The 16189-nt window shown below is 42.6% G+C and overlaps 1 protein-coding gene across 40 annotated transcripts in view; it reads right to left on the bottom strand.

Moving 5' to 3' along the window:
• Positions 1-14391, bottom strand: part of KIF1B (kinesin family member 1B) — a 92378-nt gene extending 77987 nt beyond the window's left edge. For 39 of the 40 annotated variants that reach the window (XM_087944383.1, XM_087944386.1, XM_087944388.1 and 36 more), the window contains exons 1-2: positions 14136-14391; positions 7810-7984 (exon numbers count right to left, since the gene is read on the bottom strand). In XM_087944383.1, the coding sequence (XP_087800509.1) occupies positions 7810-7915 (106 nt within the window). In that variant the 5' untranslated portion in view covers positions 7916-7984; positions 14136-14391. Of the gene's footprint in view, positions 1-7809; positions 7985-11929; positions 11949-14135 lie in introns of those variants that run through there. The other variant, XM_087944384.1, reaches the window with a different exon arrangement.
• Positions 14392-16189: the final 1798 nt, after the last annotated feature.

Below are 16189 nucleotides of genomic sequence, written 5' to 3'. Positions count from 1 at the left end.
AACTTTTAAGGATTCTCATCCTGTTGTTGTTGTTTTTTTCTGTCGCACAAACAGGGACAGTCAAGACTTTTGCATGGGATAAAGCTTTGAACTTGTGCTGAAGGGGGTACAGATAGTCCTCAACGTACGACCACAACTGAGCCCAACATTTTACGTTGCTAAGCGAGACATTTGTTTTGCCCCATTTTCATGACCTTTTCTTGCCGTGCTTGTTAAGTGAATTGCCGCAGTTGTTAAATTAGTAATCCAGTTGTTAAGCGAAACTGGCTTCCTCATCGACTTTTGCTTGTCTGAAGGTCGCAAAAGGGGATTGCGTGATCCTGGGCCATTGCGGCCGTCATAAATATGAGCCGGTTGCCAAGCATCCAAATGTAAATCACGTGACCATGGGGATGCTGCGACGGTCATAAGTGTGAAAAATGGCCCTAAGTCAGGTGACAGGTGGGAAAAGGAGGCTGAGCAATAAGCGATGTGTCCAACATCACAAGCCATGAGTCAAGGGGAAGGAAGGAGACAGGCACATAAGTCATCCAGATCGACCAGAGGGGTGAAGTGAGTTACTCCAATTAAGTCCAAGCAGAGTTTACATTTAGCTGCCTACTCGGGCAGAAAGATGGCTGGTTGATCTGACCTCGGTTTAAAAGCATGACAAAAGGATCTTAAGTAAATTTTCCAGCTCAATCTTTTCATAAACACAGACAGTCCTGACTTAACACAGTTCGTTCAGTGGCCAAAGTTTAACGATGGCACTGGAAAAAAAAGTGACTGATGACCGTTTTTCACCCGTATGACCGTTGCAGCATCCCCATGGTCATGGCTTCAAAATCCAGATGGTTGGCAACTGACTCACATTTACGATGAGACTCCCGTAACAACTGTCTCACTTCACAACAGAAATCTTGAGCTCAATTATGGTTGTAAGCTGAGGACCAGCTGTATATTCCAAACACACCAGCTCCAATATATTCCATCACACGGCTGGAGGCGGATATCTAATTGGTTATATTCGCCATTGGAAAAATGATAAGACAAGAAGGGTAAAAAAAACACCCAGCAAAATAAGCTTCAAAGTGCCAAATCACGTGCTCTAATTGGACCATGGAGTATGTTTCTCTCCCCACCCCGCCCCATTTAAGGATATGACTAGAAAGTCTTGGAGGGCTTACAAAAATCTCATTAAAATCATCTGAAAGGAGCGTTCATGTTACTTGGGAACAAACGGGGGAAAAACAGACTCTTCCCGGCTTGGAAAGAGGTAGTCAACTTTCTGGCAAGCGGGACTGGCATTTTTGAGTTATCTGAAATAAGACAAGCTCGGCAGACATTTATGAGATGGCTTAGCCTGGAATCCTGTGGGTTTTATCCCCTGGCTTTAGGAATGGTTGTTTTCCACCAGGAGGAGAAAGGAGTCGTGCGGAAGACAAGGAAGGCCAAAAAGCGGCTGGAAAAGCTCTCAACCTCAGCTGCTCTTGCAGATCTAGCGGCTATAAATACCCACTTGCAGCTGGCGTTTCAGGAGAACCACATGTCCACTCTCCGCCTCGACCTGAATAACCACTAGAAGCTACGGCCTAAATTCCATTTGGAGCCTTTGTTACTTTGTTCTGTAACTGGGCCCACCGTTTATTTTTTTTAATGCAGGGCTCCGTGTCGTATTCGAAATTGAAGATTGCATGTGGAGCCAGCACAGGGAAAGGCACATCACATCTGGATATTATTGGCTATAATGGAATGCAGTGGGGGAAAAATTTTTCACAGGAAAAAATTAAGCACAGCTTTAAACAAGGAAGAGAATGTATCCGAAAGGGATCCACAATCAAGTGATTATCCTTGGTTGGAGAGCAGGTCAACATTATCCACTACAGCTTCTTGCAGCTGCCTACTCAAAAATGCAGCACTCTGTTTAATTCTGCTCTGAAAGAAGAGAAGAATAGAATGCCAAAGTTCACATCTTGATGCATCGAATTAAAGTTTTAATGGAGCTGTGCATGGCTGCCTTCAATCAGCTTCCAGATTTTTTTAAGATAACCCAACTTTAAATTGCAAAAACCTTTAGCCAGAGCTTCCGTTTTTGCTCCATTCAATTTTCACACACACGGGGGGAGACACAAAAAGCAGGTAATATCCTGAACTGACCTTGCCTGGGCTTGAGATTCCAGAGAATAGCAGGACTGCATGCTAGACTGAGAAGTCAATAACTAATTCCAAGAGAAAAATGGCAAACTGTTTCTGCATTATTAGCAAGAAAATTACAAGGATCTCTCTAGAACTAGTGGGGTGCAGTGGAGAAGGTGTTAAAGAGACCCAAATTCGAGTCCACCTTTAGCCAATGACTTTGAGCCAATCACTCTCCAGCCCTGCTTATCAGAGAAGTGGGAAAAACTTAAAGAGGAAGGATTGCTGCGTACACACCTGGGGGGAAAAAAGGAGAGGCAACTAATAAATAAATAAGCAGCCAGAACTCAAGGCTCAACTTGAAGGATGGATGAATGAATGAATGAATAATTGGTTCTGGTATGATTTTTACTTTAGTTTATTGTATTGCTGTGTATTATTGCTTGATCATTAAACTGCTGTTCTATTTACTGTATTCCTGACTGTTTGGTGGCTTGCTTTAGGCACAATGCTGTCAAAAAGATAATGTACAAATATGCAGGCGCACACAACCCAATATAAAATTACTTCTCGTACATCAGCAGCTGAAGAGGCACAAAGAGTCCAGCCTATGCCTGGAAGCAGTTTTTCCTTCCAAGAGTTGCCCTCCAGAAGGCAGAGTGTGATGAAAACAGAATTGTATGGCTATGTAAGGCTGATTGCCAGATAGCCATTTTAATCTGCAGCGCACACACAGACACACACACAATGTCCTTAAGACAGCAAGCTGCTTTGTATCAGGTCCATGTGGGTATTTTATCTGCTCCCATTAGTAAGGTTTCAGAGAAACAAAGGAACAAAAAGTTATACAGAGCCCTTTTCATTTGAGGTGGCATTTACCAATGACTTATCTTAAATTCATGGATATTAAATATATCCATGAATTAAATGAATTATAAATTACAAATATATTATAAATGAAATATATTAAAATTCATGGAAGAATTGAAATCACAACGATTTCTCGAGCTCAAGTTATCTGCTAGATTTCCCCCAAAAACCCACGATCTGTTCAAAGCAGCAACTACGTCCTTCAAGACATGGTTTGTTTCTCCTTTGTTGCTTCAAAACAAGAGATAAAGGGGGAAGGCACACTCCAATCGCGTTGCTTGAACTTGTTCAAGTTAATTCAGCAGTCATGAAGGCAAGATACAGAAAAAAGTTTCTACTATATAAAACAGAGAGAGGGAATTTTTGAAACCTTTTTTTTTAAAAAAAGCAAATGAGATTCATAAATTGAATTCCATTCATTGCAGCTTTAAAAGGATGACAGGGTTTTGAGGCACAGTGTTGAGAATACTGCGCTCAAAGCTTCATCAGCAATTTTGACAAATGGAACTTTTAAAAAGAATCCATTAATGAAGGGTCCAACTAATTATCAGCATGGAAAGCAATCAACAGCAATCAGAAAGAAAAGTGGAGAGTCACACTGTGTCCCTTGACCTCAGAAAATATTTTGTAATTTATACAAACATTAACTGAATGTTTCAATTGAACTGGGTTTCTGGGGAATAGCCATTCCTTCCAACTGCTGGATTTGAGGCAAACCTTTCTATCTCATTTTGAAACACACAGCCAAATTGCTTGAGAGTGGAAGCATAATTGTGGCATTTCAGTTGCTGTCATATGACTGAATAACATTCCTTTCCAATTGGCTGGACTTGCTTTTTTTGTGTGTGTGTATTATTAAAGAGCTGGGAGCTGAATCACCAGAATGATGTCGTAAAAGGATCCTGTATTCCAGAGCTCTCTTCTATATTGCTTTTTCAAAGAGGATGCAATCCTCTTCCCAATAGAAGAAATTGACTGGAAAAAGGTAGAGGTGACATCAGATCTAAAGTACAGAATCTTCTGCCTTTAAGAACAGAACAAAAAGTACCTCTGGATCCTAACTGAACAAGAAGCGCAGAGACAAGGAACTCGCAACTGGGGACAAAAACTACATACTGGCTGAAGACGAAAAAGGCCCAACAACTTATGTGCATTGGTGAAGGGACTCACTACAAAAGTGCTGATTCAAACATACCATCAAATTACAGTTTATTGCAACAAAGAACCACCTCCAGAAATCTGGAGGGGGGGGAAATACTCTCACCCTGCATTGCAATCGCAAGTTGGTTTAAGTCAAGCTGGTATCACAACTCGGAAGCAGAAGACAAAAAGTCGCTCTGAAGAGCATCCTGCCCCATCAAGGCAATTGAAAATGGTTCCCAGATATGGCTCTTATTTGCTTTTCTCAATGTATTGGGTTTTTCAAATGTTTCAGGAGATAGCAAAGGAGGAAAACGCCCCTTAACAGAATAACAGTTGGAAGGGACATTGGAGGTCTTCTAGTCCAACCCATTGCTCAAGCAGGAGACCCTTGTTGTGGTTAGCCGGCAGCAGGTGCAGACGGCTGAGGAGAGCGAGGACTCAGATGAGGGGCCAGGACCATTAGGGAATGGATTGCTGCCTTCAGAGATTTTGGGGCTGGCAGAAGCAATGAGGAGGTTCCCGAGGAGCCTGTGCCAAGTGCGCGTGCGCGCAGGGCTGCTTGCAGGAAAGAGCAGCTACAACAGCACGGGCAACTCAGGAGTAAGGTTGCAAGGTAATGGCCCCTCCTTCATCAAGATTAAAGCCAGCTGTGAAACAAACATACTTTGCAGAAGGCAAAGACGTTTTGAAACTCCAGCCTCGTGGACATGCCAGTATCCTGAGTTTGTATTTGAAGATTCTTACTTTGCAAATTATTTATTGTCTGTTATCTTTTGACAAGTCTCGTACAGCTTGTGCTTATCACAGCTAATTGTTTTGTAAAAGCACTACAAGGTTTCTGTTCTTTTTGAATTGTGTTTGATTTGTCGGAAAAGGGCGTGGGTCAGAACAACCCTATAGCATTTCAGGCAAATGGCTGTCCAATCTCTTCTTAGAAACCTCCAGTGATGGAGCACCCACAACTTCTGGAGGCCAGCTGTTCCACTGGTTGATTTGTCTCACCATTAGGAAATTCCTCCTTAGTTCCAGGTTGCTTCTCTCCTTGGTTAGTTTCCATCTGTTGCCTCTTGTCCTGCCTTCAGGTGCTTTGGAGAATAGCTTGGCTCCCTCTTCTTTGGGGCAGTCTCTCAGATATTGGAACCCTGCTATCATGTCACCCCTAGTCCTTCTTTTCATTAAGCTATAGACATGCCCAGTTCCTGCAACCATTCTTCATATGTTTTAGCCTCCAGTCCCCTAATAATCTTTGTTGTTCTTTTCTGCACTTCTTCTAGAATCTCAACATCTTTTGTATATTGTGGCTTGAATAAACTTGTAAACAGGCAGCTCCAAAATCAGTTTTACAATCCTACGGCCGACTCTGTCCTACAGATAATCCCCACCTCACTCCCACTCTTCACTTCTAAAATCCCCCAGCAGCATCTTTTAACTGCGTAACATCTGCAATCAGCTCTGAGTGCCCCACAAGCAGACTAGGCTTGCTCCCAAGATACCAGTTTCCTAATGCAGTCAGAACATGTGATTTCATCTGGACTGCAGGATTCCACTGTAATAACAAAACAAAAAAAAAATCAGATGAAAAGAAGGCGACTGTCATGCGCGGGGAAAAATTACAGCAGGTATGCACCTCCATATCCTCTGCAAGTTTCAAATGATGGATCAATCGGAGGCCAGATGTTGTACGGATGAGTTCTTTCAAGTTTTTCTCCTCACCCCACCCCAAACAGGACAAAGAAAAATCATGACAACTCCCAACCGGTTAAATCCAAGGTTATTTGTCAGAAGAAGCAATTTTCTTTCCTGTTCAAAATCAATGCTCGCTATAGTTTTAAGATGAAGAATCCTGATTCCTTGCTGAATGTTATCCCGTGGCCAATATATTGCTAAACTCTTGAGGAGCCTAGAAAAGCCGCCATTCACCCAAGCCTGCTGTCAGGCATCTGCATAAGTGCGCAAGATTAAATCAAGCGACTTCTGCTTTTCCATTTGCTAACAACCTAGCCATCTTTCACTAGAATTATCTTCTGCCCTGCATTCTTGGCCTGATTTATTTAGGGACCTGAGAGCGTTCACATACAAATGATTTTAAAAGTTCTTATCCAAACATCATTTAAAGCATGCATTTCTATGTCATCCCACCCAATTCCACTCAGTGAGAACATCACAAAACCTTTTGTTTTAAGAGAGTCTTCAAAGCCATAAATGGAGCCTGTGAAGATGGCTCAAACATCCCTGCAAACTCTCCTATTTTCCTCTCCACCATTTGCGTTTCTGAGTCCTTTTTTCTGTAACGCCCTCTTTCTGTACATTCCTGGCATATTTCCCACCTAACAACACACTCACGAGACTCCTGACTGCAAGTCTTAAGGAGGTCTCTGAGGCTATTTTCCCACAGTTATTAATGATCCAAATAAGTCCGACCACCTGCCATTTCGGTTTCCCCTTTGTCTGTCTGGAGACATCCAGAAAAAAACACTACAGATAAAAACGGAAAAAACAGATCAGAGAGAAAGATGCAAAGGAAGCTTTTCTCAGCTAAAAAAATATGGCTCTGTTCTTTTTCTTTTTAAACTTTCTTCCTTGCATTCTCACTACCGAGAGACTATGCTGACATCAAGAGCCCCAACTTTAAAATCTAATATGAGGAAGGAAGTATCTGATACAAAATCAGCACAGAAATCTTTAAGGATAGGAGAAAATAAGGAGAGCCACTTGTAATACAACAACAACAATTCCGTGAAGAAAGCTACAGACTTAAGAGAAGAGAAAACATGGGCTGGACACTCTTAGACTTCTATGATATTGAAGATGTCAAAGATTTTTTTTTTCTCTGTCAGACCAGACATAGGACTAAATTATAAGAAACATGATTGGAAACATCCTGATATTAAAAGCAGTTTGACTGTAAAACCAACTTCTGGTTAGGATAGTGGACTGTCTCTCATTATAGTGGCCATTATATGAATAAAACAGAGGAATCTGGATAAATTACAATTTTCTATTGTTCTTGTCAGTGTAGTAAATGGCCAAAGATCTTACCAGTTGTAGTTTGGAAACATCTGGAGAACCCAAACATTGTTCATCCTTAAAGAATATGAAAGCTAAGCTATTGGTTGGGAACACACTTCCTCTAGCTTTCCTGAGATTTTTTTTTTTTTAAATACGTCTACAGTGACATAGATTTCCTATTTCTGACCTACAAGGCCACATCAACCCTAAGTTTTCAACTGGCAGATGGCAAAAAAGAACAGAAGGAAATCCTGAATGCTAGGCTTACAAGCTACAAAATAGCATCAAAAATGCCCAGGCCAGCAAATCTTGTTCCCCAGAATACCTCCTGCACGCATCATCCTGCTACTTCCAAAAAGGAACTTGCACAAGATGGTCCAGTAGCTTTGCTAATGAGAAGGAAGTCCCTGAAGCATCATGTGTAATTGTTTCCCACTCATTTCTAGATGATTACACATCAGTAAAAATACTGCCAGGTAAGATGTAATCCTTCCAGAGCAACACACACACACACACACACACACACAAATAGGAAAATACAAGACTGCTACAAAAAAAAAAAACACAGTTGTTTTGAATAATTGTCAATGACATTATCTATATGCAATACCAACCATTTATTGAGTCCCAGAAAGGAAAGACCGTTTTATTAGAAAATTAAGCTTGACTTACTGGTTGAATTTCCTTGCATTTGGATGATGCATTTGGACTCTTTGCTGGTCTCTCGGGAATTAAAAGGTCTGACCCGAACAGCTACTTTTACAGAAGCTCCTGACATTTTGATAGTCTCTTGTGTGCACTCCAGAAATTAGGTTTCAAGGACTTCCGGGGTTTCTTGTAGTGTTAGCTTGTAAAAGAAAAGAAAAGTGATTTTCAAATACATATCAGATAAACAGCCATTTATTATAACCTACCACACAAATAACATTTTCCTCTGCGTGTAAAGCAGTGAGATTATTCACACTGCTCCTTTACCAAGCTGAGAAAAGGGGGGGCAAAACAGAGCTTTGATGAGTGATATCTCTCATGACTCAGTCAGCTTTAAAAAGATACCCATTTTCTGTACAGCTTGTTCATTTAATTGGTATGAGTGGCAAGTATAAAAAGAATCCAACACATTTGTTCTTAAAAAAAAAAAAAGACAAAAAGCCTATGCAACACCTCTGGATTTTACGTTAGTCTTTTTCCTTGGACATTCCTGTATCCTGCAGTAAACAACCGTGCTGCAGAAAATCAAACTAAACCATTACATTCTCTCTTCACAAAGGTAAAAAAGGCATTTTAGCTGGAAGAGAAAGCAGAACATATGTGTGGGCAAATGAAAATGTCTTCCCAAGGCATTTCAAAACAGCTGATGTGGTATCAGATAAAAAAGCAAAATAGAGGCTTAAAATAGCATACAGTAAAATAGCACTGGCTTTATTTTGTTCATTGTGTTGACTGATACGGTCTGTATCTGTTTAGTTAACAGGCACGATCAATATCTTTTAAGTTCTACCATTACTCCTTTCATGAAAAATAAGCACTGAGGTGTTTATTTTTCAAAGCATACATATCCCAATATATCCCCAAAACAACACTGGAAGACTTTCAGGTGCTTATTTATTGTTGATTTTTTTGGGACAGGCCAGAAAAAAGAGCCTGACGGGTTGCCTTACAATATCAAATATTCCAGAATGTATACAGGAAACCTGCGGCCGTCCTGCATTTCAATATGTATGTTCTTGATGCAGACAGCACACAGTACTTACGGATGCTCTTAAAAAAGCAAGATTAAGGCCAGAAAGTAGAGCTTTAAGCTTTGCAGCCATTTAAGGCCTCCCTCTCTTAAAATGCCTGAAGTTCCTCCCCAACCATTTTTGGCATGGGGCTCTCTACGGGCCAAAGCCTGGTGTGGTCCTCAGGCTAACAGAAGCTGTGAACCGCTGCTATGTAGCACGGCCAGGCTTCCCGTCACCTACTCAAGAACACATGTCACATTTCTGCAGCTGCCAAAGCAGCCCAAATCCAGCAGTTCTCAACAGCAGTCGAGATGGGATGCCAAATTAGACACTGAAGCTTTAGCCAAACATGGAAGTCTTAGCAGAAATGATAATTATTAATACTAAAATGCCTATAAAAGAATATGGAGGGTATTAATAGCAGAACCAAGATTCTTTGTCAAAGCAAGTGATTTAAAATATGAAAGATTGAGAACCTTTACTCTGGAAGGTAACCTGGTTAGGAAAAGCGGTTTTGGCAATATTGGACCATTTCACAGCTATAACGCCATTATATAACGCACTATACTTTGCCCCTTGCTTTAGCCCTCAACTATTAAGACTACTTTCTTGATACTATGCTGGAATAAGACTTCTTTACATCTGTAAAACTAGATCTCCGCATACAGTAATAATTATGTTAGTAAAGCAGGTGGAGAAGGAGCAACCCAATTTTTCTTTATTAGTTTCTTTTCCAGCCTTTGGTCCAAACTCAAGGATCTAGATTGTGAGAATTTGTGGAGTCCTTATACCAATCAGGACATAAGTGGCTCTTCGGGTTTAGTTGGGATTTATTGTTTCACGCATGCTGTTGGGGGGAATTCAACTGTTCCACGGAATAGTCTAAAAACCTCCCTTTCCCCCTTCCATGTAAATAAGCTTCATGTAAATTAAGCGGCAAGAAATCTAGCTGCCACCCTTTGTGGGTGATGCATACAAAAAGAGGTGTGGGTAAAGTGAATTAGGAATAGGGAGAGAGCTTTCTCAAATATAACACCAGCATCAGGTCATACTTGGAAAGAATTCAAAAAAATGGAAGCCCCCTTATAGATAAAAGTTGGAAGTTGGAAAATACAAGTTTAGGGTCATTCTCAAGAGAAAAAAAAATTGGGAAGGTGTTGAGTCAAAAACGAGAAAATGAATCACAGAAATACATCCCCAAAACCTAAATTAGGCAAAAAAATGTTTTGAACCTAAGCCCTAAGCTAACCAAATACGCTTTATCTGATCAAGACATTTCTCTCCGACAGTGTGAAAACAGGCACATTTTCCCCTCACACACTCATCTTTAAATAAACAGAAATTAGTTGAAATATCCCCAAATTATTACGCTTTCTAACTTAGCTGCACTTAAAGTTTAAGGGGGTTCCTTCTCGCTCAAGTGCCACCAAAAAAGTTAAAATCAGTTTGAAGGAAATGTAGGTTTTCTCTGTTTTAAACCATAGCTAACTGACAAACTTTAGGGATCCAGAGATTTTCAGATGACAATTCCAGAATCTCTATCAGCAAGATAATTGGCTAATACAAGCTTTCTCTCAAGAAGCCATATAATTACGGTGTTCATGAAACTCTATTCTGAAGATCTGTTACACAGCAAAAATAATAATATACGAACATGTCTAAAGGCAAATGCCTGTGGAGACTCTCTGTCATCCAGGTCATAGCTGTCTCAAAGGTGCTTTTTTTTCTTCAGAAGGGCAACTGGATTGTTTTTTCCTTGAGAAAGAAGAAAATGTTTCACTTCTCATTCAAGAAACTTCATCAGTTCTATTCCATTCTTCTGCCATCAGAACTGATAAAGCTTCTTGGATGACAAGTGAAAATATTTCCTTCTTCTTCTTCCTCAAGGGAAAAAAAAAAAACGGTCCAGTTGCCTTTTCAAGGAAAAAAAAAAAACATCTTTGAGACATGTCTAAAGACACACATGATGGTGGAATTAACTGGTGACAGATTACAACTGTCCTGTCAAATCAATTCGAATGACTGGATTTGTGTAAGTTGCTTAACTGGGACATTTAAAGAGACACAGTATCATGCAACCCTAATGCCTGAGCATTTCCGAACCAAAATCAGTCCCTAAAATAACCTGTGGATTCCCTGGATTAATCGAGGGCTGCTCTGAGTCAGGCGGTCATGCGAATGGAGAAAGTGAACTCTCTCTGCATGACCTCAGGCTTTTAGGCAGGGATCCTAAGGAAGGTCTACAAAAGGGAGCCTGTCCAGGAAGCCTGGTTTCTACAGTACACACATACACACACCAGCAAATACGCAAGGGACTAACAAAGGGGCAGAAAGGAGATGGGGGAAGGGTGCTATTTGAAAGAGTCCCAAAACAGCACCAGGACAATGACGATAACAGAAGCAGACAGTGATCTCTTTGTGAAGTTGGCTTGTTAGAAGTTTGATGTCCTTTGAACAGCAGAAGTGCCCTTCCATCGGATTGAATTAGGCTGCTAATTATTTCGGCATAAATGAAAGGAGCAATAGCCAGTAATATGAATGCTGTCAGTTTTGGCATCCATCACAAAAATCCATGTTTTTGTAAAGCTTACACTGCTATGGAAACAAGAGTGTTACAAAGCCAGCTAGGGTGCATCTATTAAAAAGGTATTCCAGCTGGAATTAATGGAACTGACTCCTAAAGGTACCCGACAACAGCTTAAAATACCTTTCATTCCTCTTTCTGTAACTGTAGTCACAAAAGAAACACAATAAATGGGGGGGGGGGGAGGGGATTCACAGTATTCTGCTCTGAGGGAGGAAACCTGGCTTCAAGGCTCAGAGAAAATAATCAAAAGAGGAGAAGCCGAAGAAAGCTGAAATAGCTTGGATCCGAATGGAGAGATCTAATTCCAGGACTATATATATAACAAACATACAGCTTAGAGGGAGGGCCCCTAAACCCCACCCTATACAATTCCCGACAAACCAAACAGGCAGTGGGGAGTGAAAAGACAAGCCAGGGGTGACAAAAGTCTGACAAATTCCAGGGAGCATTTTCACAGAGCTACTACTCCTCGGGTCTTTCTTACCATCCTGCCATCCTATCCCTGACGGAGCTCCTGGAAGACCGTCAGATCATAATCCCAATATGGCTGCCTCTGTAATTGTGCTGTGCTGGATACTGTCTAGAGGAAGGGAGGACACATAACAAATAGGAGAGCATCTACCTTTAGGGCTGAAATAGTTTTAAACAAAAAGCAAGGGAGGGGAAGTGGGGGGAGAAAGGGAAGAGACGAGAGCTTCCTGCAGTTCCCCCACAAATCACTGTAAGGAATCAGGTTCAAGTCAGACCGGTCAACTTGAAGCAGAAGAGAGAGAGAGAGAGAAAAAAACCAGCCTCAAAACCCCACCCTGCTTCTGAGATGACATGGAGTTTAGGCCGCAGCACTGTAGCTCAAGGAGAAAAGATGTAAGATGGGAATAATCGATTAGGAGGAGGGATGGGTCCAATCCAGAGCAGAGCCTTCAGCACCGGGGGAAACAGAAGACCCAGTACTGAAGGCAGAGGGCTCCATTCAGAAAACTCATTAAGAACTTCTCATTAATTCCCCAATCTCAAAGTCTCAGTTTGACTGACAGATGTTGATTTGAGCATGTCAGTGAGTGTATCATTTAAACTTCCAAACTTGGAACTCTGACCAAAACTCAGGGGAGGTGGAGGAAGAGGAGAGGGGGGAGGGTCCCATTTCACTGGTTTGGGAAGCTCCCTGTGCCAACATTTAAAAAAAAAAATAGGCAGGCTGCCACAAGATCTCGCCTTAGCTGCAGAAAAGTCTCTACGGGGAACAAGAAGTAGATAAAAGGAATGTGGGTAAGGTGAGCCCCCCCCCAAAAAAAAAAACACCCTGTGAGGACTCTACAACTGGAATTGACCGGTTGGGGAAATAAAACGCCAGACTCCTTGAAAAGAAAAAGAATTCAGAAAACAGGCTTCCTCCTCCTACACTGATCAAAGTGGAAAAAGCTTATGCAAGGAAATTGCTGGTAGGGCATGAATATGTGTGTGTGTAGCACACACAAATACTGACCCATAAACACAAAGCAGCCTGTTATTCAAAAGGGACTAAAGGTGAAGAACTAAGATGCAAATGCATGTATAACATTTGCAAGCCTGCACACGTGGTAAATGCAGATGCACCAATTTTGTTGAATTTGCATTTGTTGAAAATCCATGGCTTATATTCCTGGGGTCACACATCCACCAATTTCCCTGTGCCACATCCCTAAGAGTTTCTGCACGCTAACCTCTCTAAAATGCTTCCGCCGACTGCAGGTTTCTCAAAGCCAACAAGGCCAGGAGACAAAACAAGCACCCCAAGGAGAGCTCCTAAGTAAACCTTACCCGGGAGTAGAGCTATTTTTGAGATACACACCTATTTCTTTCCGTTCTCATGCCTAGGTGTAGAACTCGTAAAATAAAAGGCAGCTTTTCAAAATGCTTGATTACTATTATTACTATGATCAGACTTGTACTCCACAATAATCATATCGACCACATATACATACATACATACAAATATATATATATACATATATAAATCACACACCTCTGGTATTGAATTGTGTCCTGCCCAAATGAAAGGAAAGATGCTGCAAAAGGACCCCCGTTTATTTATTATTGTGGGTTTTGCTCCAAGATCTGACACCTGGGAGGGGTGCTAGGCTGAAGCCTGGACTACAACTCCCATAATCCCACAGCAGCATCTCCAGAAGAGGCCAGGGAGGAAAATTCACCCTATTCCTCCTCCATTCTCTCCTCCAAGTGGACATTGTTCATTTTTCTTAAAAATGGATTTGCTTTCCCTTCGGGAGGGGCCTCTTGACGGGGGAGGGGGGAAAGGAGAGAGTTTTCAAGAGACGGGGGTGGGGAGAAACAAAAGGAGGGATGAGGGGAAAAAGGGGGGATAAATAAAGGAGGAAGCACGATGGCCTCCCCGGGTGATTCCTTCCATTTGTCCATGGAGGCGGTGTGGCTGAGAATGGAGAGATCGGACTTCGGGCCCGGTTCCTTTAGGACCCCGACTCCCCCCACCCACCCCCATCATCATCATCATCCCCGGAGGATGGGCGTTGCAGCCCCGGAGGGCGCCAGGTTGGGGAAGGTGGGTGAGCAGGTGGCTGAGAGGGAGGAGGGCAAGCCCCGCCCCAACAGCGGCGCCTTCTCCTCAGGTCACGTGACGCGCTCGGGCGTACTCTTCCCCCGTTTTAAGATCGCTTTTTTTTTTTTTTTTTTACCTCAGTGCGGTGAAGGGCGGAGCGACACCGGCGCCGAAACAGCCAAAACTAACGGCTTCCCGGGCGGTCACGACCGGCGAGGCAGCTAGCGGGGAAGAAGCCGCTGCCGAGCCCCATTCCGGAGCTGCCCTCCCCCGGGACGGCGTGAAGGAGCGAAGGCCCCGCACAGACGGCGAACCAGCCTGACAGCACCGCCGCCGCTGCTCCTACTGACAAGGGAAAGCGACGGAGCCGCTTCTCCCCTCCCACCGGCTCCGGGCCCCGCCCCTTTCTCGCGGCGGCGGTCCAATCAGAGTCCAATCTCCCGAACGCAGCCACCGGCATCCTCGCCGATAGGCGGCCGTGTTTGTCCATCCATGACGGAAAGGCTTCAGTGAGCGAAAAAGACCGCCTCCGCTGCCAATCTCGGAGCGCCTCTCAGCCAATCCAATGAAAGGGGCGGGACAGGGACCCGCGAAGGCAGCCAATGAGCGTTCGAAGGGGATGCGCTCTTTTTCCCCCCCCCCACCCCTCTTCAGTCTCGAGGATTTCTCCTTGGGATTCTTTAAGCCGGGGGCGTAGGAATGCCTCGGTGGGCCCCTCGCGCGGAAGGACCAATTCGAGGGTGGCGAGTTGACTTAGCGGGGTATAAAAGGGGAGTGACGCGACCTTTTTTTTTCTTTCCCCCTACCTCAGATTTAGTCTCTCTCTGACAGGCGCTGAGGATTATGGGAAGGCTGAGTGACTGAGCGCTTTGGGAATTGATTCAGGTCAATTAACGCCAGCCGTGACGAAAGCGACGAAGAAGAGAAACACAACATATTACAATTAAAAAGAACGGCGTCAATTAAAGTCGACCATCGCCGGTCCGCTTTTTCAAGCGCGCAAGGAGCGTCTGAATGCAGAAAGTTACCTTTGGAAGGGATTGTCACGATCATGAACTCTGTCCCTCATCCCGGTTTTATTATTGGGCTGAGATTACACCAAAAAATACGTTAAAATGAGAGCTTGCAAATGTGCAATTGAGAGGATCTGTAGGAAAATGGGGGGGTTTCCCCCCCCAGGAAATACCTCATCCCAATTTAAATGTACTGTTGAAAAATAAAACATTTGTGGAATGTTTGCATGATCCTATACACACATTCATATTCTCCACTTACAACCATTCATTTAATCATTTGGAGCTTCGGCGTCACTTGAAAAAAAGTGACTTATGACCGGTCCTCACACTTACAACCATTGCAGCATCCCCAATCCCCATGGTCATGTGATCAAAATGCAGGCACTTGGCAACCGGCATGTACTTATGAAGGTTGCACTGGATCATGGGGATCACAATTTGCAAACTTCAAACAAGCCGAGTCAATGGGGGCAGTTGGATTTACATGACCATATGATTCACAACAGTAGTGGCCAAAAAAGGTTGTAAAAAGGGGCAAAACTCACTTAATGGCCTTGCTGACCAGTGGGCACTGTGATTGTTAAGTGCAGCACTGTATTATGGAATGCTGACACAGCCTCAGGGGTTTTGTTTTGGATACTAACCTCAAGCTAGAGTTGACTACCTTTAAATATTTTATCTCTCTTTCTATTTTATTCCCACTATTGATTTGTGGCAGCCACTTGTCTTAAAATGGTTTAATTTCTATACCTCTTTTGTCCTGTTCTTTTTTTCATTATTCGTTATTATACCTATTTAAGGTTTCAAAAACCTCCCCCATAGATGACTTACACATTGAGTAAAGTAAAAGTTGGTTAAACAAAACATAAACTATGATGTACTTCCAAGGATTGAAAGACCTAGCCTAGACTTTGGTATTTGAACATAGATCTTTTCAAACATTTATATTGTCTTGTGTTTTACTTCATCTGGGTGAAATGTCCACATCTCTAGTTCATGTACAATATGCCATTTGCTAAATAAATAGAAGGATCCAGACAAGCTAAGCTACAAACCGTGTTTTTTGTTTTTTTTAAACAGCAGTCCTATGGGTTAATCCTGTCAGTATGTGGATGCAGCCTATAACAATTTAACTTGCTGGCAGAAAATTTTCAAATTTGTGGGCTGTTAACCC

The sequence above is a fragment of the Notechis scutatus genome, chromosome 16, assembly GCF_049901735.1.
Source record: "Notechis scutatus isolate UNSWTSFEM ecotype Mainland chromosome 16, rNotScu1.2, whole genome shotgun sequence".
Taxonomy (NCBI): Eukaryota; Metazoa; Chordata; class Lepidosauria; order Squamata; family Elapidae; genus Notechis; species Notechis scutatus.
This window is presented reverse-complemented; position numbering and strand designations above follow the sequence as displayed.